The sequence below is a fragment of the Polyodon spathula genome, chromosome 6, assembly GCF_017654505.1.
Source record: "Polyodon spathula isolate WHYD16114869_AA chromosome 6, ASM1765450v1, whole genome shotgun sequence".
Lineage (NCBI taxonomy): Eukaryota > Metazoa > Chordata > Actinopteri > Acipenseriformes > Polyodontidae > Polyodon > Polyodon spathula.
Genome location: NC_054539.1, coordinates 9,458,134 through 9,485,110, shown reverse-complemented (window position 1 = coordinate 9,485,110; position 26,977 = coordinate 9,458,134). Strand labels below are relative to the sequence as shown.

General features: G+C 37.9%; 1 protein-coding gene across 2 annotated transcripts in view; it reads right to left on the bottom strand.

Moving 5' to 3' along the window:
* LOC121316818 (sodium/potassium/calcium exchanger 3-like) overlaps positions 1-12,235 on the bottom strand; it is a 115,522-nt gene extending 103,287 nt beyond the window's left edge. For both annotated transcript variants that reach the window (XR_005950456.1, XM_041252040.1), the window contains exon 1: positions 11,791-12,235. Coding sequence is in view for 1 of the 2 variants with exons in the window: in XM_041252040.1 (XP_041107974.1) it covers positions 11,791-11,965 (175 nt within the window). In the remaining variant the exon portion in view is untranslated. The remainder of the gene's footprint in view (positions 1-11,790) is intronic.
* Positions 12,236-26,977: the final 14,742 nt, after the last annotated feature.

Genomic DNA, 26,977 nt, shown 5'->3' with positions numbered 1-26,977 from the left:
ACCTAGATTCTGAACCCATCAGGAACTACTACTAATAGTATAATCCCAATCGATTGAGTCAAGTATGTGTTGACTATGGACGTGGTGTCATTCAGGCAAGATGTCGGTCCAACTAATGTGACCTGTCTGCTTTGTGTTCATGAAAGATTCCATGGATCTCTTCCAAGAAGACCACAGGCAGCACAAATCCTAGCAAAACATTCATAAGAAGCTATACTTCCAAAAACCACTGCAGAAAAGGGGGCAATGATCTGGGCAAACAGTAAGTTGATCAATTCTTAACAGTCGTTCATCCATGTATAAATTACATATTTAAATTACAGTGGTATGTTTTACCATTTGGAAGGCAATGTCCACTGGCCATGCAACTTTGGTGAAAGTTCAATTAAATATAATATGGGTCACCTCTGGGTCACCTTTAATTGATTAAACATGGACAAGGCAAACAAATTATTGGGATGCATTAACTAATCATACACACAGAGTAGTTGCCATATTTTTAAATAGACACACTAAGCACACAGTTCTGTCACTGTGAAGATGGGACTCCATTCATCAACTGAAAAAGATGATTTAACAAAGTGATTTTTTCCTGTCATCTAATGCTGCTGTAAATGTATTAAATAACATAACAAAAGTGAAAGTTCAGTGTAATTAATGTACCTGTATTTTGACATGCTGCAGAAGTGAAAGGCCCCATTCCTTTGCTAACAGGAGTTTCTTCAAAGATGTGCACCCAGGTCAGTGCTCAGAGGAAGACATCTAAGCAGCACAACAGGGACTCCCTCAAAAATCTATGAAGTTGTCCTTGTTATAGCAATACATTCAAAAAGAGAGATATATATATGTGTGTGGCAGGCTGGCAAGTGGATAGAGGCCCAGAGACAGACTGCAGGTCAAAAAAATATACTTTTATTATAAATAGATACAAAAATAAAAAGGCACAAAAACAAAGGGATTGAAACACAATCAAAGCAAAATGTACAAAATAAAGGTTTCCAGGCTGGGCAATGCCTTCACTGGATTTAGAAAATTGAAAAATCACAACCAACAAAACACCAACCTGCTTCCTCAGCTCCCTCCTCCCAAATGAGAAGCAGAGGTGTCAGGTGGCTGGGCACTGATTGATCGTTAATTAACCTAATCAACTAATCAACCCCAGCCACCTGAACATAATAAACCCAGGCAGGTAGGGGAAATTAACCCCATCCCTGCCAATTTAAAAAGGGCAGAGCTTTTTAATTGTAGGTGATGCAAAACTTTTGGCCGTAGCTGTGGATGGAACATACGAAAATAAACAGTTTAATGAACTATTACTTCAATTAGAAAGTGGCCAAGTTGCTTATGCTTCTGTCCTTGTTACATTCCCAGCATCCACGCACTGTAAATTACAATTCCACATTGTCAGTAGCCATGCTTGGATTATGTAGATTTCCTATTGGTGGTATTTCAATCTTGTGAGATTGTGTTGTGCTGCTGTTTTTTTGTATGTTTGTTTTTTTGCTGTTGCAGTACAAATGACAAGGTAATTTCCAAACCAGTCATCTCCCAAAAATCTAAATATCAATTTAATTTAAATGGTTTCAGCAAAAAGTAAATTGCAAGAAAAAAAATGCTACGATTGTCCAGCATCCCTCTTGTTTCCCCAAGCACTGCCTCTTTGTGGTAAAGTATACAGTAAGTTAGACAGTGTATCTGTATTACTGTAATAGATTCTCAATATTTCGATATTAATAGCTCTGCATTTCTTTATACTATGTATAAAGAAGCTTGAATCTAATGTCAGTCAATTCTGAGTTGGAAATTAAGTGGATACGGGACAGAGGGGAGGAGACGCTTCTTCACACAGAGTGGTGAGGGGATAGGGCTACCTAGGTGCGCTGTTGAGGCAGAAGCACGGATCACTTAAGACCCAAGCTAAGAAAGCTCTGAGATCAATCAACTACAGTACTAGAAACAGAACAAGCTTTACATAAAAAACTACTTATCCATTTAATAATAATAATAATAATAATAATAATAATAATAATAATAATAATAATAATAATAATAATAATAAGGGAAACTTGTCAAACCAGGTTAGCATGCTGTTCAAAGCCCTGTGGAAATATGTAGTATATGTAGTGATGCGCCCAGGCAACAAAACCCATAAAATGACTGCTGTCACAAAAAAAAAAAAAAAAAACCTTTACCTGGACTACAAGCCTGCATTGGCTCCACACAGCCTTGAAACTTAGACTTAGTGCAAGTAAACTTAGTGTTAAACCATACCAGGGATCCAAAACAATGCTCAAGAACTTTACACCACATTCGCCACTTAATCAGCAATACATTTTCACAATTTACTGTCAAACACTGTTTTCCTAGCACTTATGTCAACAAAAGCATTACAAAACACCTGGCAGCTGTCCATGAGTGTCTTGGCTCGGGCACCACAGTGCACAGCAATGGAAACTTTGCATCACTTATGGGATGAGGAACCCATATTAAGATGCAGCTCTACGTTCCACCCTTATTTGGCTGATTCAGCAGCTTATCTATCTATCACAGCAGATTTTGGCTGAACCTCTTTTCTCCCCCTGGCTGTAACACCATTACAAATGGTGATCTACTTCTGACAACTCCAATGCATATCTGTCAATCAGGAATACTGTTAAACTCATAGACATGTATGTAGCTGCAGAAGGCTTTGTAGATACATGGCACTATAAGTTGCCTTGTTGTGGACAGAATACTGCTGCATAATACACAGCCCCACCACGGCTATGAATAATTGAGCGCTATTCACAAAACTTTAAGGACTGTCTTAAAGAATGATGTTTTAAGGACTGTTTTTTAAACACTTGTTTTGATTAATTAAATTAACTGTTTTTAGAACTACTGCTGTAACAGTAGTACAGTATTTCATGTTAGATTTCGAATGGTCGCATTTATCAATTTTTGTCAGTTTTTCGTTAAGTATATGGAAAACTACAAAGCAGTATGTAATTCAATATGTTAACGTAACATTATTCCGCAGGTTTCATTCAACTTTATAAAGCAAAATTTGTTAATTCTATAAGGTGATGCAAAAACTTTGTCCATAGCTGTATATCATAAAAACACATAACGGCATTTAGTGTAAGACTTCAAAACATTGCTAAAGAATTCTATGAGTGTTTAAAGGGTTAGAAAAACAAGTCCTTTACTAAAATGCGTTGATGTTTGAGAGACACAAAACATATTACCATAACTGGGCTTGCACTGTACTGAATGACTGTGACTTGGTGCTGCTGTATTCGGGACAGCAACAACATGAGTGGGTTTACATGAGTACATGTTGCTGGTGTGTTCACCAAACAAGAGCCATATTTAGCTCTGTTGAGTTACAATGCAACACATGTAATCTCACAATGCAGCTGCATTGTAGTTGTAATGTAACAAAACTGCAGCCAGTTTCACACTGTCCTTTCTTGAATACATTTCCCTTTTACTGATGCTTTCCATATGGATTCCACAGTACAGCTCATCCAATGAACTCTTTATTTCTTGGATATCCCTGCTGTTCTAGCTGGTGTTAGCCAGGATTTTTCTCTGTTTGTAGTTCTGATCTAACCTATTGTTTGTGTGAAGAAGTTTTAACCAGTGAATTAGTGTAAAAGGGTAGTGTTACGGTCAAGGCTGGCCAGAGGTGCAGGGCACTCTAGTGGTGGCGGTAGTGGAAGTGGCTGCGGTCAATCTCGCAGGGGCAATGCAGGCCTCGGGATGGGGCACTCCGGCAGGAGCAGTGCATGCCTCAGCAAGGCACCAATCCCGGTCCTCAAGGCAGCCCATGAGGTCCTTCAATTCACCGTCCCATAGGGCTTGGGACGCATACGGGTATTTATTTCTTATGCAGTACCTTCCTGGGTCACCAGGGGAGCGCTATCCCACCCTGACACCTTATGTAGTAGGGTCTAGGCTGGCCAGCAGCAGGAAAGCAGGCACAGTCAGGATACTGCAGTTTGAAGCACCAATGCGCACTTTAACTAACAGAGAAAATCAAATAAAACACAGGAAAAAACAAAAGATTTGAACAAACTACCACTGTTCAGGCTGGGTATTCACCTTCACTGAAATATCCTTCTCTGAACCAAAGATTCAGTTCCCTTTTTATACCATGTGGCTGAGACTTGAGTGATGATCAATTATTCAATCAAGACCCAGCCACATTCCCCAGGGATGGAATTCAATTCATAATAATTATATAAACAACAACATCCTCCTCTTAGGTATCACAACAGGCTGATTCATTAGCCTCTCCTACATCTGGAACAATATGGGTCCTATACCAATTTATCCAATGTCATGGTAAGGCACAGTACCTGCAGAATTACTGAACCTTTACTGTACATAATTTACTTTTAATGGTACACCACAATACAAACGAATGAGTTTTAATATCCTTATAGGTAAGTTTGAAAAATACCATTGTATAGCAGTGTTACCATTGAAGGTTATTTCATGAAGGACATTGTCCACAACAAAATGGCATCCTATTAGCCGAATATCAGTGAAAAACTTAAATAAATTGAAAGCAAAACCATGCCAGAATTGTGAGTCAGTGGGGGGGGGGGAGCGCAGAACAACCAGAAATATTCTGTCACTAATGACCTTGACACCTGACAAAGCAATGTTCCCCAGGCCAAGAGATTAATTTCTTTAAATTAATCTATTTACATACAACATATTTATAAAATGTAAACCCACTAGCTCCAGCTTTGTAGTTTAAAAATAGATCAAAGACATGAATGTAAAATAAGAAAACTTTTGTTAAAGCACTGGAAACATTGGCGGCGTTCCAGCAGGTGGAATTTTCTGTCTGGCCAAACTCAAGCAATGCCACAGTATGGAACTAGGGGGCGTTATGCCATTGGATTGACATGTCCAGTGGAAGTCCTGGCTAAAAAAGCGTATCTACACAGCAAATGCATTTTTATTTGGGAAACCCTTGCTTTTACAATATCCTTTTTACTGCTCACTGTGTGGTTTAATAATTCAATCCGGACAGGCTCCAGGTCTCTCCTGTGTGTTAAATTCCCCAATATATAAGAACTCTTCCTAAAGATAAATCTGGTCCCTGTTGAAATTGGCTCTTGCAGCAAATTGCTCATTTACAAAAGAAAACGAAAAAAATAACAGTTAATCATAAAGCACTGCCAGCTTACGACAATTTATGGACATGAAATACAATTGGCCCCTTGAAGTCTATTTAGCTACATTAAACAAATCTAAGACTGCTTTAAATGAGACCGAGTTCTTATGAAATACCACTTGTGTGTACACAGGACTTTACATGCAAGTCTACCTATTTATTTTAAACACAGTGTTGCTTTCGTCATGAAGCGCAGAGCTTGCATTTTGTTCTCTTGCTGTCTGCATTGGCTCAGCTGACAGTTCTGATGAAGAACAAATATTTGACTGATAATGTGCCGAACACACAGACACAGATTACTCCAAGAGTATGTTCCTGAACGGTGAACCAGAAACTTGCCAGTTCAGCCAGAAGAGGGCGCTGAACAGTTTTTCTAAAAGACTACTGAACATTTTATTAAAACAATACTGACACCATTTGATATTGGGGGCCACAAGATGTGTCAATCTGGCTACCATTCCTAACATGATCCGTGGATTCAGTGAGAAATCTGATGAGCACTTGTTACTGAGGCATGGTGCCGACAGGTCCCACAAGCAGGGCCGGATTAGCACCAGGCAAACTAGGCACCTGCCGAGGGCCCAAAGTCATGGGGGGCCCAAAGCGAAAAGGTTGATTTTGCTTGAATACAGCAAACGATGTCTCTTTCAGGGGCAGCAAAGCATAAACACAGGAAACGAGAAGAAGAAGAATGCAAGCGGCAAACAGGGGCTTTAGAAACGTTTATACAAATCTGTGCTGAACTGCTGAAAGCCTTATCTCAACCCTGGAGGAGAATGAGCATTTTCTTTAACAAAGCCTATCAAAAAACACCTCCGACCAACAGCAAAGCAAGGACAGTGCACTCTGCATTGCCGATTGAGAAAGCAGCAAGCCACATTAAAATGCATTAAAAGTCAGTAAAAAAATTTAAAAAAATAAAAATTATATTATAACACTAAAAACGTAAATAAATTTAAAAAAATAAAAAAGTCTGTTTTGAATTAAAATAAATCTGGTATGTTTTGTATTGCTTGCAGCTTTCTCAATCAGCGTGAATGACATTTTCCTGCACCTTGTGTGATGGCAGTGAAAAGTATCAAAAGAAGAACCCCAATTAACAATAAACAAAGCACAGCGAGCTCGGGAGACGTCGTCCAACTTGCAATGCTTTTTTGTTATTGGAAATATGCTGGATAGCCTAGATTGCATTTATGCAATAACAAGTGACTGACTGACTTGAGGGATCTTAGATGGGATCTGGCAGCTGATGAAAACTGGCACAAAACTGCGCTCTTGTCTGCACCCAGCGGAGAGCCACGCTTCCTCCACTTGCCAAAGCTGTCATTAATATGTTGCCTTTGCCACACAGTCCTGCAGAATTAGAATTTTTTTTGTTTTTTTTTTCTCAGATGAACCTTGTAAAAACAGACGTAAGAAATCAATTGCCTACAGACATTCTGAATGGAATTCTGACTACCAAGACTGCTGTTAAAAACAGCACCAGCTTCAGACCAATGTCTCAGTCTGCAAATGTGTGTGTGTGACCATAAGAAGTAAATAAGACCTAAAGAAATGTAAGTACACAAAACTAGGCTATCCTACAATGTATTTTTTTAAATTTATTTTGTTTCAATTTGTTTTTTAAATGATGTCAGCAAAAGTAATAGTGTCAATAAAAAAAAGGCCATTGTAAATCTGTATGTCAGTAAAAATAAAATGATAAGGTTGGCAGCCGTGATTTGAATAAATGACAATGTGCAGTGTGTTTAAATGTTACACGTACACATAATATATATATATATATATATTATATATATATATATATATATATATATATATATATATATATATATATATATATATATATATATATGGACTATGGGGGACCTACAGTTAGTGAACAATTTGAGCACCTTCCCATATAATTATCATGTTTTTGTTCTGTTTTTTAAATTGGAAAATAATCAACATGGTACTCTTGTTCATATCTGAACTGTTGTTTTTGTATTTAGTAAATCGTGAAAGGTGATTACCAAGCTGCGCTATGGGATTTGACGTAGGCTTCAGGTTTTTCCGAATTGGTTTTAAAATGTATTTAGCACACTGCCCTCAATTGAATTCTTTATGGCAGATACAGTCAGTCGTTCAGCAATCATTCAGAGCAGTGCGTGAAATTTTCATCATAATTAATAACTAGAATTCGGAATAATTGACCGTTTCTGATCAAAACCATGTATAGTAATTTAAAAACGAAAATGATACCTTTTGCAAATTGGTAGAGCGTGAGTTAAGCTAATATATACAGTGCCTTGAAAAAGTATTCAGCCCCCATCCCTTTTTTCACATTTAAGAGTCTCACAGCCTGGGATTTTGATGCATTAGATTGGGAATTTTTATTTGTGAGTCACGCATTCTTCTTCACAGAGTCCCCCCCAAAAAGAAAGAAAATAGTAAACAATAAAATAATAAAAATTAAAAAACTGAAATGTCATCATTTTTTAAGAATTCATCCCCCTGGGTCAATACTTGGTTGAACCACCTCTGGCAGCTATTACAGCCAGTAGTCTTTTCGGATAAGTCTCTATTACCTTTGCACACCGTGATGGAGCAATATTTGCCCATTCCTCCTTGTAAAAGTGCTCCAGCTGTGTCAAGTTAGTCGGGCAACAGGGATGGACAGCAATTTTGAAGTCTTGCCATAGATTTTCAACGGGATTAAGGTCAGGACTGGGCCAATCAAGTACATTTATTTTCTTCATTTTAAGCCACTCCAGTGTTGATCTAGCAGTGTTGATCTAGAAGGTTGTTGAAAGACAACCTTCTTCCGCAGTTTGAGTTTTTTGGCAGAGGGGTGCAGGTTTCTATCCAGGATTTCTCTGTATTGTGCGCCAGTCATCCTCCCATCAATCCTGACAATATTGCCAGTCCCTGCTGCTGAAAAGAATCCCCATAACATGATGCTACCACCGCCTTACGGTGGGGATGGTGTTACCTGGCTGGTGTGCAGTGTTTGATTTGCACCACACATACCGCTTAGCGTTCAGGCCAAAAAGTTCCACTTTAGTCTCATCAGACCACAAGACATTCTGCCACATAACTGCAGTATCTTCTAGATGACGTTTTGCAAACTCTTTGCGGGCAAGGATATGTTTTTTTTTTTCAGCCAGGGTTTCTTCCTTGCCGCTCACTCATAAAGGCCCTTTTTGTGGAATGCCTTGGAGATTGTTGATACTTGAACATCATCGTCCATCGCAGCCACTGACTTCTGTAACTCATTCGATGTCACAGTTGGCCTCACAGTAGCCGCCCTAAAAGTGCCCTTCTTGTCCAGCAATTAAGTTAAGAGGGGTGACATGATCTAGGCAGTGTGGTGGTAGTTTCGTATTTTTTCCACTTCTGTATGATGGACTGCACTGAGCTCCGAGGGATGTTCAATGTCTTTGAAATGGTTTTGTACACTTCCCCAGATTTGTGCTTCTCTATAATCACATCCCTGACTTGCTTAGAATGCTCTTTCATCTTCATTTTGATTCTTTCTTTTGAAAGTCTCTACCATACTGTGGGACCATACAGAGAGAGCGGTATTTATCCTCACAGATTAATTTAAAGCACGTGATCCACTAATTTCTTACACACGTGGAGTCCATCAACAAATTGTGTGACTTGCTGAGGTAATATATCGCACTTTAGCAAATTTAGGCTTGCAATTACAAAGGGTATGAATACTTTTTTAATCTGATCATTTCCGTTTTTCATTTTTAGTAAACTGTTGAAAGCGTTTGGAATTTTTCTTTTGATTTGACATGGTGCGCAAGGCTTTGTAGATCAGTGGGAAAAAATCCTAATTTAATCTATTTCAAATTCTGAACCTGAGACTCTTAAATGTGAAAAAAAAGGGATGGGGGCTGAATACTTTTTAAAGGCGCTGTACATATCCATAATCGAATATTTGTTGTTGTTCATATAAGAAGATAGGGGCCCAGAAATGTATGTTTGCCTAGGGCCCCGTGACGTGTTAATTCGATGTGGCCCCGGGCCTGCGATCTTTGTATCACATGACCAATGTGGTTGCACAGCTCAGTAGACACTCCCATACTCCCACGCACGAGAAAGGTAAATAGAAAGCTGAATGCTCTGCTAGCCAAGATGGCAGTGGATCAATATTAAATGGTAATTATTTCTACATCACACATCTTTAATTATAAAAATATTACACTTAAAAAAATCTAACAGGTTAACGTTCAAGTTGTTTCTGTCACATAATTTATGAGCTGCAGTGCATTCATAATTATGCTTCATTTGTCACAATTACATTTTCTTCCTATTATTTAATAACTAAGCGTGAAGGATTTTGGATCTCAATAATGATCAGTAATTCTGGCATATTCAGCCATCACTGTTTAGTTTGCACGCAACAATTAGCTGCTTGCTTTTACACACACATAAAATACTGCTCTCATCCCCAGATATTAAGATCATTGATGCACCATGTGAGGGCAAGACCCTCACTGTAATATTTCAATGCATGTTATTGTGATTATTACGGTTAATGTTATTGAGCAAAGTGTATTTAATTTGTGACGGTGTATTGCTATATTTAGATTACGGCGCTTCACTTAATGAAGTTGTCGTTTACAGTATATGTGGGACAAGAGTTTTGTTATTGCCATATGTTCTGCAATCTTCCAAGAGAAGGGGTAATGCTGATGTTCAGTCTTTACTGGCAATGGTTAGGGACTAGAGAACAATAATAACAATGATAATAATAACGAGTAAATAGATTAACGATGGTGTTTGTAAACAACGTTTGCAGCTGCTACTGCACAATATACAAGGCTGCAGAAATACTGATGTTTCAAAGGTGATCATTCAATGGGTCACTTTCGACAGCACACTCTTCTGCAGATTTTCACCACCAGTCTCCCTGAGGCAGTAGCCATCACGAATCTCTCCAGAATAAAAAGAACGAGCAGGACCCTGCCACAAATTCCACACATAAATACATTCCGGGTTTATTTCAGATATTTCCCAACAACTTTAATCAGGGATCAGTTTACTTTTTTATTTTGTTATTATAGCACAGTTTAACATAAGGGATTTCTTTTTTTTTTAAAATTTGGGAGCAAACAGATAAGGCTAAGGGACACACACAAAATATATCCCTTAGCTGTGTGGCTATTTATCTATGTTTCTCAATTAAGATTTACTGTGCAATCGTGATTACAATGGAACCTCAATAAATAACCATGTCAACTAATTTAGTTATGGCAGGGGCCAAAGAGCCACCAAATGATCTTACAAAACGTGGTGAGATAGGTTTCTGCACAGGGCTTTGCTCATTTCACATGTTCGCAAATACTGATGAACCCTGGTGGCAGGGAAGCTTTCAATTTCACAATTTCTTTTTTTTTTTTTTTTTTTTTGTCTGTAACGTTACTTCTGGAGAACATGCAAACACATTTGTCTCTGAATAAGGTTTTTTGAATATTCAAATATTTGTCCCAACACCAACTGTAAGTAAACCTTACATTCAAAACAACAACAGCACAAAAGATATATAAAGTAAAAAGCAAGCCATGACAAAATACTGCATTTGTTCGGATTGTAAAAGGTGGCATGTAGTAAGCACAGGACTGTATAACGTTTACAGTCATTAATAAAAGAGGTTATTACAGCATCTATTAAGAACCACCATAATGCAGTATTACACTTGGCAGAGGGGTAACAGAAAGTGGTGGGCTAGGCAGAGACTATAAGTGGGTCATGATTGTTACAAGATATGAAGTGGTGACTTCAGGTAGAGGCGATTGACGTCAACCACACGCTTGTGTTAAAACAGTAGTGCTTTGGAAGTATGGTGATCTCATGATCTTGTGTAAATAATACACTCATATTAGGCTACTGTCAACTTGTCCCTTTTTTGCAGTCTAAATGATACTACATGTGTAGTTAGAGGATTTACAGGTTAATACTGAACCTGTGTTTATGTACGTGTAAAATATATGCACCTAAGACAGGTTGCAAGCAACACTCCACGCTGCGATAGCGACAGCTAAAGCAGTTTGCTTTGTAACAGACTAAATTGTGAATAAATGTACAGTAACATGCAGATAATGTAGCTGTACACTGTTGCTATACTGAACTGAAACGTCCAATTAATCAAGTGTGTGGCCCGTCACGCGAGGAATTGTACTGCAAAGATTGTAAGGAAATGTTTTTAAAAAGCGCTTCTTCGAAACGTTCCTGTAAAACTCTGCGGTTCAGTCACAAACGCATTCACGGATTTCTCATTTGCAGGGAGTAATTATGGAAAAAAAAAAATCATTTGGTCGCTAAATTTGCTGTACTGCATAAATATATTTAAAAAAAAAAAGTTCGGCATGTCTATTTTAACACTGTTTGCGTTAAGTTAATTGTGAGTTGACGTTATGTAAGTGATTTTCTTACTGTTTATCTTATCAACAGAAAACTAGCAGATATCAAATATCGATTTAGAAATAATAATAATAATAATAATAATAATAATAATAATAATAATAATAATATAATAAATAATAATAATAATAAAGTTACCTAAAAAGAAACAGCCAGCTCGCAGTTTTAGTATGTATACTGCAATCTAAATGTAAGCTCACCTGATTTTTCGGCTAGGCATGAAAAACACGACACAACCAGCAGCAAAAAACCAGTAATACATATCTGTCCCAGAAACAACTCCTTTCTCTTTTTTCTGCGAGCCTTGATCTTTTTCTGGTTCAGCATCAGTTGAAGCGTTCGGTTCCCGGGCATCCTGGCAGCAACCACATCCATGGAGGAAGATAAAGACCAGAACCGTTTAAAAAGAAAAAAGAAAACTGAAGGAAAAGTTTCAAAACGGACCGAATCGAATACCGTCGGTTTATGTGTGAAACGCGCTAAATCCTAATAATGTGCAATTAGAGGGTGCTGGGCTGTGAGAACGGTCCATGGGGGACTAGTCGGAGCTAAGTCTTGCAGGACTGGGTCTGTTGCGAGTCTGCGGATGCTGTAGATAAAAGATGCGCTCTACCCAGATTGATACTGTGCAGCTGTTTGATGGTGAAAAAGCTCCCAAGAGTGAGTGAGTGAGAGAGGGGCGAGGCGACCTGTCGTCGACAAACTACCAAGGAGCTTTCGAGGGTCCACGCTCTGAGAGAGAGAGAGAGAGAGAGAGAGAGAGAGAGAGAGAGAGAGAGAGAGAGAGACGAGGATTATTGTTTGAGCCTCGCATATAAACGCCTATCACTGCCCTCTACCGGTGTAAAAGTTAAGATGTAACGGTAATACTCATTTAAAATAATAGAAGGCTATATAATACTGTATATAACTATAGAACAAAATATATTTACGGGTTTCCATATATATATATGGAAACCTGTAAATGTCTGTTGCGTAGATCTCTGAAGAATAATATAGACTTTTTGATACAATAATATAGTCATACTATATGGAAAATAGTATGACTATATTATTGTAACTTATCTTTACCACTACCATTGAACATTATTGTTTTTTGTATGGGAAGACCACTACTGTGTTATCTCATCATTGAAGAAAGGGTGTAATAACACAAGGCAAGGCTGAGTTCTTGTTGCATGCATGTTCACAACCTCAAATGACCCCTTGTTTTATAAACTCCATTTGCAAATTGCATCTAAATCTACCCTGTTTAAATAGTAACCCATCAGCAGCCTATTTCACATATCATTGTGAGAGCCAGTATATTGTTCATTATCTTTATGTTTACTTCTCTGGGTAAGAACAAAAGCTCTCAGCTGAATATTGACCATTCTTTAATTTATTTCCTGTGCAGATCTATTTTTTACATTCCTCTGGCAGATTATACAGGACTCAGACATCTAGAAATGGCATGTTATAGCTCAAATGATCAAATGTGCTATACAATTTGAGGGAGGAATTTAAGCTTGCCTAGAAGCATTGATATTGGATCTACTGAACTCAGAGTGTCAAGATGATTGCAAACATCATTAGATAATAAGGGGAATGTGAAAAGACAATTCAAAGGTTGAAGTGCATACTCTTTAACTGAGGCTTTGACAAGTTATGCTTGTCTGATTTATTGATATTAAGTACATTATATATTCATCATATATATATATATATATATATATATATATATATATATATATATAAATATATATATATATAGTGCACTACATTTATAAGAATCACTGATATAAGGATCAACAACATATAGTGATCAAAACCACTGGGACAAAATCATTCCTATACTAACCAATGTAAAATAATCTGCTTGTAAGAATTAAGCAATCCGCTGATAAGAATCATTTCGGGACAAACTGACTACATATAAAACTGTACTTGATCAAGTGCTATGACCTGTACAGCCAATAAAGCTGTTTTTGAATTTTAATTTGATCACATCTCGATTGATTAGGCACGTATGTAGCATGGATCATGCAGTGATGCAGGAAACACTGCATTGTTTGTAATCAAATGTGATTGTACCACTGCATTATGCAGGTATGTTTTTTGTGTTATCTGTTAGTGCAAATAAAGTGAATACACATTCATTGACTACATAGTGAGTACAGCAGTGTTATTGTGTGATATACATGTAAAGGGAGTGGGATGAGGAGGAAGAGGGGGGTTGCGGAGCTTTGCATGTGAGATTGTGTGAGATTTGCATCATAACAGAAAAAAGCAAGCCACAGATGTTGAAATGTAGTGTTAGTTTGGTGTTGGTTTTATTTTTCTTACAGTGCGGTGGGGAAACAACCTCTAATAAAACAAACAAACAAAATAAACCTTGCTTTCAATTGGAGAACTAAGCAATACTTCATGCAGGAACTCATGACATCTAGTGGTCAACCCATCACACTACAGGGAACAACGCTTTCATTCACAGTAATCATAAGGCCCTGTGTAAACCGTGATTTCACCGTCTGCCGGAAATCATTTATTCGAAAATCGAATATTTTTACAATATTCTTAAGAAATAAAAATAAATTATTTCATAATTATTATTTGTATTTCATATGTTAATCACCCTAACGAAACTGTACAGTTGTGCTGTGTGCTTGCATGTACTATTCGCCATGCACATAGTGCTGGGCAGTGATTACGGCATTTTCATTTGCAGGACCTAAATGGTGAACACACATCTAATGTACTAGAACTGAAAACTGTTCTTCCAGATACACTTTACCTACAGGCTATTAATTACAATACCATTTCACAAGCTATTGTAAAGTACTTGAAAAACTTTGATTTTGATGACGTCAGTGCATTTATCTCTCTAGATGATTTTATATATATATATATATATATATATATATATATATATATATATATATATATATATATATATATATATATATAATATATAAATATTTTACAGTGTCCTGGAATTAGTATAGCCAGACGAAAAATCTTAGTTGACGATATATTTAGTTATAGTGGGCCCTGCCTACAGTAAGAATATTTCAGAAGAGGGCATCAAGTGACTCTTAGAGGTGAAGCATTTAAACTAGAAAGGAAGGGGGGAGAAATCAACAAAAAAACAGAAGGGAGACCGCATCAAAACAAGGACAACAACTCAGGTAAGACAACCATTAAATGTATTTATCTAAATGCTAGAAGTATCAGAAACAAAATTCTAGAACTTGAAGCTACTGCACTAACAAGTAACTATGATGTGATAGGTGTTACAGAAACTTGGTTGTCTGAGAGTGATGGGGACGAATATAATATTTGTGGGTATACACTGTATAGGAAAGACAGGCAGGACAGAAGAGGAGGAGGGGTAGCGCTATACATAAGAAACAGTCTTGAAGCCCAGGTGTTAAACCTGGACAAAGAAAATAAAGCCGAATCAATATGGGTCAGAATAACGGACAAAAATTCAAAGGGCATAATAATAGGAGCATGCTATAGACCGCCAGATTCAGACGGTGAGCAAAATAATCTGTTATACAATGACATTAGAAATGCGTGTAGCAAAGGAGAAGCCATACTAATGGGGGATTTCAACTTCCCCCATATAAAATGGGAAAACCCGGTGGGTAGCACGAAGGATGAAATTGAAATGGTGGAAATGACAAATGACTGCTTCCTAACACAATTTGTCAAGGCACCGACTAGAGGGGAGGCATGCCTTGATTTAGTCTTTTCAAATAACGAAGATAGAATAACTAAAACAGAGGTCAGAGAACCACTGGCAAACTCAGACCACAACATGGTCTCATTTGAAGTGTTTTTTAAATCCCCAAAAGTAAAGACTAAAGCTAAGGTTTACAATTTTAGAAAAGCAAACTATGAAGGAATGAAACAGAGACTAACAGAAGTAGATTGGAGTAAAATAGAGAAAACACCCACAGAAGAAGGATGGTTGTTCTTCAAAAATGTAGTACTAGAGGCGCAAAACAATTACATCCCTAAAGTAGACAAATCTAAATGTAAAACTAAATTGCCAAAATGGTTTAATAGATCAATTAAAAAAAATATTCAGCGAAAAAAGGCACTTTACAGAGCATTAAAAAAGGACCAAAAAGAAAGTACGCAGAAAGAGTACACAGAACTGCAAACGCAAGTCAAAAAGGAAGTTAGAAAGGCCAAGAGAGAAATAGAAATGAACATTGCTAAGGGAGCTAAAACCAATTCCAAAATGTTTTTCCAATATTACAACAGCAAGAGAACATTCAAAGAGGAGATTAAATGTTTAAGAGATACAAATGGCAAAATCGTAGATGAAGAAAAAAAAAATAGCAAATATATTAAATGATTACTTTTCACAAGTTTTTACAAAGGAAGATACTGACAACATGCCCCACATGTCATCCAGTTCCTATCCAGTTTTAAATAACTTTAGCATAACTGAGGCAGAAGTGTTAAAGGGACTAGGAGCTCTTAAAATAAACAAATCCCCTGGGCCGGATGAGATCCTCCCAGTAGTACTCAAAGAAATGAAAGAAGTTAATTTACAAACCGCTAACCAAGATCATGCAGCAGTCTCTTGACACAGGGGTGGTACCGACAGACTGGAAAATTGCAAACGTAATACCGATCCACAAAAAGGGAAACAAAACTGAACCAGGTAACTACAGACCAGTAAGCCTGACTTCTATTATATGCAAACTTATGGAAACTATAATAAGATCCAAAATGGAAAATTACCTATATGGTAACAGGGTCCTGGGAGACAGTCAACATGGTTTTAGGAAAGGGAGATCGTGTCTAACTAACTTGCTTGATTTTTTTGAGGATGCAACATCGATAATGGATAATTGCAAAGCATATGACATGGTTTATTTAGATTTCCAGAAAGCTTTTGACAAAGTCCCGCACAAAAGATTAATTCTCAAACTGAACGCAGTTGGGATTCAAGGAAACACATGTACATGGATTAGGGAGTGGTTAACATGTAGAAAACAGAAAGTACTGATTAGAGGAAAAACCTCAGAATGGAGTGTGGTAACCAGCGGTGTACCACAGGGATCAGTATTAGGTCCTCTGCTATTCCTAATCTACATTAATGATTTAGATTCTGGTATAGTAAGCAAACTTGTTAAATTTGCAGACAACACAAAAATAGGAGGAGTGGCAAACACTGTTGCAGCAGCAAAGGTCATTCAAAATGATCTAGACAAGATTCAGAACTGGGCAGACACATGGCAAATGACATTTAATAGAGAAAAGTGTAAGGTACTGCATGCAAGAAATAAAAATGTACATTATAAATATCATATGGGAGATACTGAAATTGGAGAAGGAATCTATGAAAAAGACCTAGGAGTTTTTGTTGACTCAGAAATGTCTTCATCTAGACAATGTGGGGAAGCTATAAAAAAGGCTAACAAGATGCTCGGATACATTGTGAAAAGTGTTGAATTTAAATCAAGGGAAGTAATGTTAAAACTGTGCAATGCACTAGTAAGACCTCATCTTGAATATTGTGTGCAGTTCTGGTCACCTCGCTATAAAAAAGATATTGCTGCTCTAGAAAGAGTGCAAAGAAGAGCGACCAGAATTATCCCGGGCTTAAAAGGCATGTCATATGCAGACAGGCTAAAAGAATTGAATCTGTTCAGTCTTGAGCAAAGAAGATTACATGGCGACCTAATTCAAGCATTCAAAATTCTAAAAGGTATTGACAGTGTCGACCCAAGGGACTTTTTCAGCCTGAAAAAAGAAACAAGGACCAGGGTTCACAAATGGAGATTAGACAAAGAGGCATTCAGAACAGAAAATAGGAGGCACTTTTTTACACAGAGAATTGTGAGGGTCTGGAATCAACTCCCCAGTAATGTTGTTGAAGCTGACACCCTGGGATCTTTCAAGAAGCTGCTTGATGAGATTCTGGGATTAATAAGCTACTAACAACCAAACGAGCAAGATGGTCTGAATGGCCTCCTCTCGTCTGTAAACTTTCTTATGTTCTTATGTTCTTATTTTGGACCCATCTCCCGTTCATCTCCTGGGACAGATTTTCTCCCGTATTCTACTGTTGAACCCCCTTATGTCAGCAAATCTTTAATGTCGACAAAATTCATGGCCGGTGTGTGATAACTGTAATCTCCATCTGTACCTAGCAGGGTTTAGGACCCAGGGGAGCCCACCCTGCTCTACAGGGAAAACAATTAAAAATGTATCTCATGCTCTTCAGGTTGATTGGTCATTCTAAATTGCCCTGTGTGTGTATGTGTGTGTGGTGCCCTGCAATGGACTGGTGCCCCATCCAGGGTGTCTGGTTAGGCTCTGGCTCACCACAACCCTCTATAGGAGTAAGCAGTTAATGGTAATGGATGGATGTATACATAAATATATGTATGTAATCTTTCTATGATGTTTAGGGTCTATTTAACCCCACCGATGTTTTACAATTATGCATTTTAATCATGTAATTTTATCTCCCTAAGATACTGTTTGGTATATTTTTTGACTGGTGAGGTAGAGTCAAAGTGATAATAGAAGGGTTCAGAAGCCGCTTCTCAAACTCATACCCACAAATAATTTTACTTCCAGACAGCACTCATTTGCTTTGGTTGACCGAGTCAAAATGTACTCATAAAGATGTATTGCTCCGCAGAGGAAACATTCAGATAAAAGAAATAAAGATAACTTTAATGACAGAACCTGAGGGCATGTGAGTCTGAAGTTAGTTCTATAGATTCCAATCACTTTGATCTCCTAATCAAAGCCAGTACAAGAAATACAAAATGACACCCAAAACCTCCCAAAAGAAATGCAAGCACATGCTTCTGAAGCTGTTCCCCACTTCTCATTCTGAACCTCAAATCAATCCTGCTGCAGCTCATGCCTGCTTGTGCATAGCTTGTCTTACGTTGAATTAAGTGAATCAATTAGCTCACCAGCAACGCTATTACAAGATTAAACACATTCATTTCATAGCCTTTTGAAAACCTCATCCGTGAATAATCTGCTAATCAGTTTAAATGTGCCAGAAAAAATTGCATGTGGACCCTGGTGACTGAAAAAAAAAAAAATGAAACGGTAGATATATATTCCTCCAGGGCAATCTATAGTAGAGCCCTGCAATTAGAGTCAGTATTCCTCATCCACTGTGTACGGTCGGTAACTCAGTGCAAGGTTTTGAAATGTTGTGTAACATATATGAGGTCACTGGGTCAGATATATCATAGGTACGCTAATAGTAATTCACTTTTACTGGCCTGAAGTTTATAATTCTCAGAAAGTACACTTCTGTTGCAGCTCTTGAGGGCCCTGGCATTAATCAATACACACAATACACTCCATTGCAATACCAAAGTAACATACCACTGTGCTGCCATATCACTAGTTTCATCCAAATTCATCGCACCTAGTGTTGATAATGGTTTTGCTTGGGTCTCTCCAGTGTAATGTATCCCAGTGGTATTTTTATTTAAAGGGGACAGAGAAATCAGCAGCAGTAATTCTAAGGAAATATTACAGTTTGTGTTGCAACTCCTAAGAATTGTCACACATGAACAAAATAATAGTGATAAAAGATGCTAACAATTATGGAAAGTACTTTCATTCCTGGTAGAACCAAGGACGCAGATCCACTGTGTTGTTGTCTGGGTCTGCTCATTGAACACTGTATTGGGTTTAAAAAGCAGCATGATGTTTCATTGCCATCCAGCAGTTTTGAACGATTCTGCTAGTTTTTTTTTTTACTATCACTACATATCTTGTTGTCACCGAGTATTTTATAGAAATAGATGAGAGTCAGGGCAGTGACACAAGATAGCTGCTGTCATAACAGTGCAGTTTTGGGAATGGCTTTGCTCAGGATTCAGATGGCCTTGCTGAAATTGATTGGACTGAAACATTCACCAAGATATAATGCCATTTAAATTATGTTTAAATTGGGGCCAGCACCTGAGATGGACCTTTATTAATTTTGACCTAGTTTCTTTTCTCTATCAAGATGTGACTGTATTTGGTCTCCAAAGAGAGAAAAAAAATTATGGTAGGCTCTTATAGTGGAATATTAAAGGCATGATGTATGGCATGAGCATTGTGAAAATGAAATTCCACAAATCTGTAATAAACTATACAGCTTCAAATAACACTGTGACGTCCTAAAGCACTGTAATGTAATGATGTCTTCTGGCCCGGCATACTGAAAGTAAATGGATTTGACATCTTCATGCAGTATGTGTGAGAAGGCAGGGCATAACATGACATAGCGGTGTATTCAGATCATAAGATCGCTAGCCGGAAATAAAATATATTTAAATGGCATATTTACCAAGCCTACCCCAGAGGAGTAAGCTTTTGTAATGCTTTTGAATCGGTGTTGAGGCATATTAAGAAGGTCAGAGATTAAACAGTATCAGATAAATAAGTATGTAATAATATGCACATTTATACTGTGTTCCAGTCGCTGACAAAAGTATGGCAGATAAACAGGACACACTGCCTTTGGGAAAACTGCTAGCAATATATTGTGTTACTAGATGGGTGATAATGAAAGACATTTGTGGGTGTGATATTGTAGTATTGGGATACACTGTAGATTTTGTTAAATAATAATAAATAAATGAGAACTTATGTCTGTCATCAGAAATGTGATGACTGAATTTCAACCTAGAGCCTGGAAAGGTCCTGTAAACTGTTATTATTGACTGTATAATTGATATATAAAGAAGATCCTACAGTTTATTTCAACACATTTTCCATCAATGGTTTACTCCTATCGCTTAAAGCTGGGACTTTACCTATTTCTTTCAGTCGTGCAGTGTCTTTCCTGCTCCTCCCCCAACACCTGTCCTTGGTTGAACTGACTACTGTCAGAAGTCCCACCTCAGGCCCCACTATCATTCCCTTAAATAAATATAGTATGCTAACACTTAATCAGGCTCTCTTTCTGAATCAACTAGATGCAATACAAAGGGTAAATGGCTCTGGAACATGTTGCCCTTATATCTCTCTATAGTTAAAATCAGTTTAAGGATGGCACAAATGTCTATTAGAAAACTATTAATGATTATTATTACAGTGACTCAACTAGTAAAAGCAACACTGCTTGGGGTGCAGGATGAAACGTGTATGGTTCGAATCCTGTTCTTTGGCTAGAGGTACACAGGGAGCGTTGAACTGGTCTCTGTGCTCCTGGAAAATCTAGAATTAAGGATAGGGATCATCAGTGAATTGGGCATTACAAATTGTGTAAGAAGCCGAGATTAAATAATTGATTTAAAAAAAACAGCACTGATAAACAAAGCTTAGACTAGACAACATTACACGTATATTTTCACACTACATTCTTTGGACTTTAGCCTTGCCTTTCGAGTTACTCCTGCCCATAAATTAGCTTGGAGATAAGTGGAGAGGCTGATTGTAGGGAAGCTCTAGGCAGGGGGGAATGATACCTGCCCTCCCCGTTAGACAAAGCCACAAAGCAGGTGGAGCCTGGGGAGGAGGAGGGTTACTCTGGCGCACAGCGGTGACGTAGTGGATTGAAGTAAGGTATAAATCCTTTCCTGACGATCATTGGACGACTGTTTACCGAAGGACAAATAAGGTACTAGCTATTTGAATGCCTATTTGAGCTGGTGTTGGAAGTGCTTAAAATAGGCTTGATGTTTATGTGAGTTGATCTAAGGTTAAAGTGAGTTCTCTGCCAGAATCAATGCTTTGCTTGATTCCCTGCAGGTTTCTATATCCCAGATCCTGACCATAGCCAGCTCATTTCCATCAAAGGAGCACAATTCTAGAGATGCTGTCCCACAATTTCAATACCTTCTAAATGGTTCAACTGAAAGACGTTTGATCTGATTACATCATTTTTTTCTCCCTAAGGAAACAGATGTGAGCTGATTGGTTTTAATCTCTGTTTGATACAATGCAATCTCAAAATATATTAAGTATATTATATTATATATGACAAGTGGAATCTCTCTGCCATTAACTTTCAATTGGGATTTCAAACCCTGTCAACCTGCAAGAACATGTCATGGTACAGTTTGGATAAGCATACATCAAAAGGGGTCCATAGCAACAGCTGCTGGTCTCTTCTTACTTCTGACTGATTCAGTCGCAGTATGAATCAGGAACAGACATTTTTATATACGTAAAACAAGAAATATAATAATGTATAACAGCTATAGCTTCAGGGCACATAGTGTAGTGTCCAGTACTTGGAGACAATAGGCTTCAACACGTATTTAATCAATTTGGAACACTGTTGTCCTCTCATGCATTTAGTGTCCGCTCTCGTTATCTGATCAATAACTATAAAGCACTCAATAGTGCTACATTTAAAGATACTAAAATAAAATTAATACATTCTTAAGGACATAAAAGGACATTTTTTAATGGTATTTCTAAAGCCCTATGATTATCAATAAACATTTCTTGCCTGACCACAATGCCCTCCTTGACTGTACCTCTTACAGCAATGCCAGAAACAACATAATCCAAAAACATAAAGGACATACAATGACCTCGAAAACAAGAAAGAATAAGGAACATTTTTCAAGCAGTGAATACAGCAGTACACACAACAAATGGCTGAACATGGTTTGTTCCTTTTATGATAGTCCCTTAGGAATCACATTGTTGTCTTTGCAGAATGGGCACTTGTTAGATGTATTGGCAATACAGGGTATTCTTGGGCTGGTAATTCATGCGTAACCCTCGAAGTCAAACCAAAATTCTTTGACTAGCAAGCATTTTTTTGGCTTTCTGCATACTTTATTTTTGCATGAAAGACTATATTTGATATTATGGATGAAAATGGAAAATGTCATAGAGAGTAAAAGAAAACACATCAAAATTATAGAAAGGAAAGCTTGCTAAAGTAATGTTTATAGATACATGAATGTAAATTAGATTTGAAAAAGCAGCAATAAAACACAAATAAACAAAAAAGGTATAGACCCAACTTGTTTATGCTACTGGTCACCATAGTAAACGAATATTGATTCCCCCAAATATTTGTTCCCCGAGGAATATTTGTTCCCACCAGTGAACATGTGTTCCCTCAGCTACTCAGAACAGTTGCAAATATCATACAAAGTTAAGGGAAAGTAAAAACCAAAAACCAAAACAAGGGTAAGATTAATCACTTTAAATAACCCATGAACATGTTTGTAAATTGGTTCCACTGCTGAATATATCAGTGTCTTACTGCTTACACGGACTGCAGTGCAATAAACCACCTGTTCATATGTAGCCCTCATGACATCTTGACCTCAAAAAGTTTTCTTCCAAATGGCAGCCCCTACCCATTCTCTTCCAAGATATATTAAATCAAATTCTGCAGCTGTGGAAAGGCACTTGCACACTTTGCGTCAAGTAGCAGTCCTGAAGTGACAACGAGAAGGATCTCCGATTGTTGTTGTTTGTAGCGCACCGTCGTATGTCTGAAACACAGGCTAGCTGTCCTGTCCAGAGGTCAATTTAGTACCGTTCTATTAAAGCAGGAAAGGTCAGTGCCCTTTACTGTTATAAGAATCAATCTGTGCCTTTCATCTTCAGCCTGTGATCTGCGGCTGTCCTTCCCTTTAATACATGCCTTTTGATGTCTTTCCACAGCCCTGATTTTGTTGTACCACATATATGCCTACGTGGCCTTTTTAACACTGTAAACAGCTGTTTTTAGTGCTTGAAGAAGCATTTTAGGAATAGTTTCTGTGCTTTAGATTAATTTTACTTTGTTAGTTTTACCCTTATAAATATATCATCTTTGCTTAATTATCCAGCAAATACTTTTTTTAAAACACAACTGCTTTTTATTTCCTGCTTTAATCAAAAGCATTCTTTAAAATAATGATGACACAGACCAACACTTTCACTTTCACTTGGAATAGAATGTTTCATAGGAAATTATCTGTATATTCTTTACACATATGAAAGGGGCCACTTTAGTACAGCATCATAATATAAATCTCTCGAATGTGAGTGCAAAAATATAAAGATAATTTACCTTCCATCCTCCCCAGGAGCCAAATTCAGTTGATAATGCTGGGGGGCAGGTGGACTAATGTAATGAGGGAGCCTGTGGCTGGGTACACATTGCCCCTGTGTTTATTTTGTATTTGTGTTGTATTATTATGATTTAAATGTATTGTTTGGTGTTTCAACGCAATGTTTTTGTTATTATTGTTGACAGCATGGTTGGGATTCAAATTCTCCATCCAGCTAAACTCGTGAGAATGCGTGGTCGGCAGCTAATGATTTATTGACAAACTGGCTGTCAACCATGCGTATGAGAAACCCTGTGCAGAATGTGGTCGAGAGATAAACTAGATAATTGATAGCCAGTGAATCCCTCAACCACAATATAAAAACCAGAAGCTTTTGCTGACTGGAGTTGGCTGTTGCTACTGGTTCTGGATTTCGACCAGTACGGTGCTTTTTTGTTTGTGTGTCATTGTTTATTATTTCTTTTGGCCCCATGCCATTTTGTTTTGTGGAAAATGGTTCATTTTTTTTTTAAACTTTGATTTATTTTATTTTATAACTATGCGCTCAGCGCTTCAACCAACAGTACTTGTCTGTCTCTTCCTGGTCTGACATCACCATCAAACCATTCTAACACAGCACTTCAAGAAAAGACCAAAGCTTTCGTTAAATATAGGCCAGTGCTGGTCATTACTGGAATTTACAACAGGGAGTAAATGCACTGTTTTCTTGGCGGGAGGAGAGCTTATCGAGGGAGATGGTATTCAGTCAGCCTGAAGGACAGTGAAGGGGCAGCAGAAGTAAGGCAACAGATCCTGAAGGATTATCAAAGGTGACAACTCACCAAGGAAACTCAAGCTGTGGTTGCCCTGACTGCACTGACACTAGTCACTGTCACAGATATTGAGAACATCAAAGGCCTGGTCAGGTATGTCAGGAGGTGGCATGGGGTCTTGTACTGCCTGGCAAAATGGTTCTCTACAGCAAGGACAAGCAGCAGCTCCAAATGTCCTCACAGGTCAAAAGAAAAGGAGCGTGAAGGCAAGGGTGTGGGTGGTGATTAACCTGATTGGGTCCTCTGACAAGGACTTCTGCAGAAAGTTATGAGGGAAAAGATTTTGAGTATCCGAGTACTCTTTTATTTCCATTGTATACTGTAGCACCATGGCACTGCACCAGTTTTACACAGGGTTTAATATACCTTGTAATTAAACAATGTTGGTGGTTTACTGTAAAATATTATGATCAGAATAACTAAAATGCAAAAGAAAAATTTAAAACTGATCAATACTAGAATTATATATTGTTACTTGTAACCTTCTATACTACTGCTGCAAGTAGTAGCAGAGGTATGCATTTTTGTTTTAGTGTACAGACACGAAAGGAATTATGTTTTATTGATAATTTTAACATGGTTGTGGGACCCTATAGCGTCAGTTCCTCACTGGATGATAGCACTGACCAGAAAGGGGCCTGCAGAAAGGTACAATAATATTTCAGTTAACTGCAGGCAGACTGTTAGTCAATAAGTGTCTCTCCCTCTTTCTCACTGCTCTTTCCCAAACTGCTCTTCAGCAAAGTTTTAATGCACTTTGCTTTTCTGAACTGTTACTGGATCTGAGACTACAGTTTGTTTACTAAGATCTGCCCTCCAGAGCCCCAAGTGAAAAAACAGGAAGTGGCTAAGATGAAGTGAATAGATCAGTGCTGGGGTTAAAGCTCTAAACCAGGTGTGTGTTAATGTGGTCCAAATTAGTCATGTATCCCTATTTGCTTTAACATGTTGCAAATGCGCTTTATTGTTTTTAAATGTAAATACTGTAATGACCCTGGTCTGTTGTAAATGCATTCGGGAAGGTTCTGTGACCCTGGGTCAACAGTTCAATGGCAGCAGGTGTTCTGGGAAGTCAGAGAAGGGAGAATCACCACCAGAAGGTCAGCTTGCTGCGTGAGCGGGACCTGGTTACAACATTGTTGTCACAAATCAGGGGATAATATGTTGCAACCATCAGGGGATTGAGAGCGAGATTAGTGGCTGGGGCACTGGGGGCGTGCCCTGGAGGCGGGGATAAGTAACCAGTGCTGTTTTAGATTAGACTCTTTTAATGTAGTTTTTATTTTGTCACAATCTGAGTAGCACTACGCTGCTCAGCTGTATTTGTAGCACTGGCTGGTAATGCAGCTCGCTGTCAGGTGTAGAGTCCTGGCTTAATAAACATGCATTTGAGAACTTGCAAAACCTGGGACCCTGCTTCATTTCCCCGCAACTCTACAATACTTAAATTTACACATACCTATTTTTTTTGGCAATTGTTATCAAAATAGGATAAAGAGCAATACTGTTTTTTTTTTCTGTTAACACTTTATTATTTGCAACATCCGGCTCGTGGTTTATAGTGTTTTATTGGCAATAGTTGCCAAATTGAATCATATTAGTCAACCTGACTGCTGAAATGCAATAATATGAGATTTTCCAACTAATATTTATCTGAAAAATATTAATTTCACACCACACATTCATAGATAGGTAGGTGGGGATATTTCAATGTTGTATTTTTTTAAGGGCGCTTGATTGGTATCAATAGCGTAAGTTAAAGAACACAAACAATGAAAATGCTCCCAGGGTAACGACACCTAAAGCTTTTCAGCATTGTTAAAGGCAAATGCACTCATTTGACTGAGGCTGTTTTACCTAAGCAGTGTACAGCAACTCTATATTGGTAAGTCCAGGGCCAATACCTTTCAAAATCCGTTGTGAAGGTTTGTCTGATGACAGGAGATAACAGACTGTTTCAGTTCTCCATGAGAATCATGTGGATTACACTGGTGGGTGACACAGGCAGTCCAAATGGGCATTTCAAATTGCGCCAAAAAGTGGGGTACATAAAAGAATGCCAGCAGCATGTCAGGATGGATATCTCTGAGGCCGGTGAACGTCCGACACGACTTCAAACTGTTTTGGACCACACCTAGTTAAAAGGTCTGGAAAAGCACACTTTGTTTTTAGTGAAACAATAACCTCAAAGCAAACAAATATATCATTTTGGCATGTTTTGTCTCAAACCAAGTTCCATATTTCTGTGATATAATATCTCCATTACAAAAACACTTAAAATAATTTGAAAATATTGGGTCAATATTATCTATTCAGGGATAGCAAGATATTTAGTAAGCAAAGGGTATGAGTGCAGTGAAATAGGCTAATAAAATGTCCCATGTGCAATTCTCTCAACCACAGCACAGATTTAATTTACTGTTGGTATTTTTCTTATGGAAATTTGATGAGAATTCAACCCTATCATCAGAAAGAAGGCTAAGACCACCAGAACATTATTAAATTAGCGTGTCAGGTCAGAAACACACCATTTTTTGAAATTTCAAAATGGGGTAATTCACACAGTTACGTGC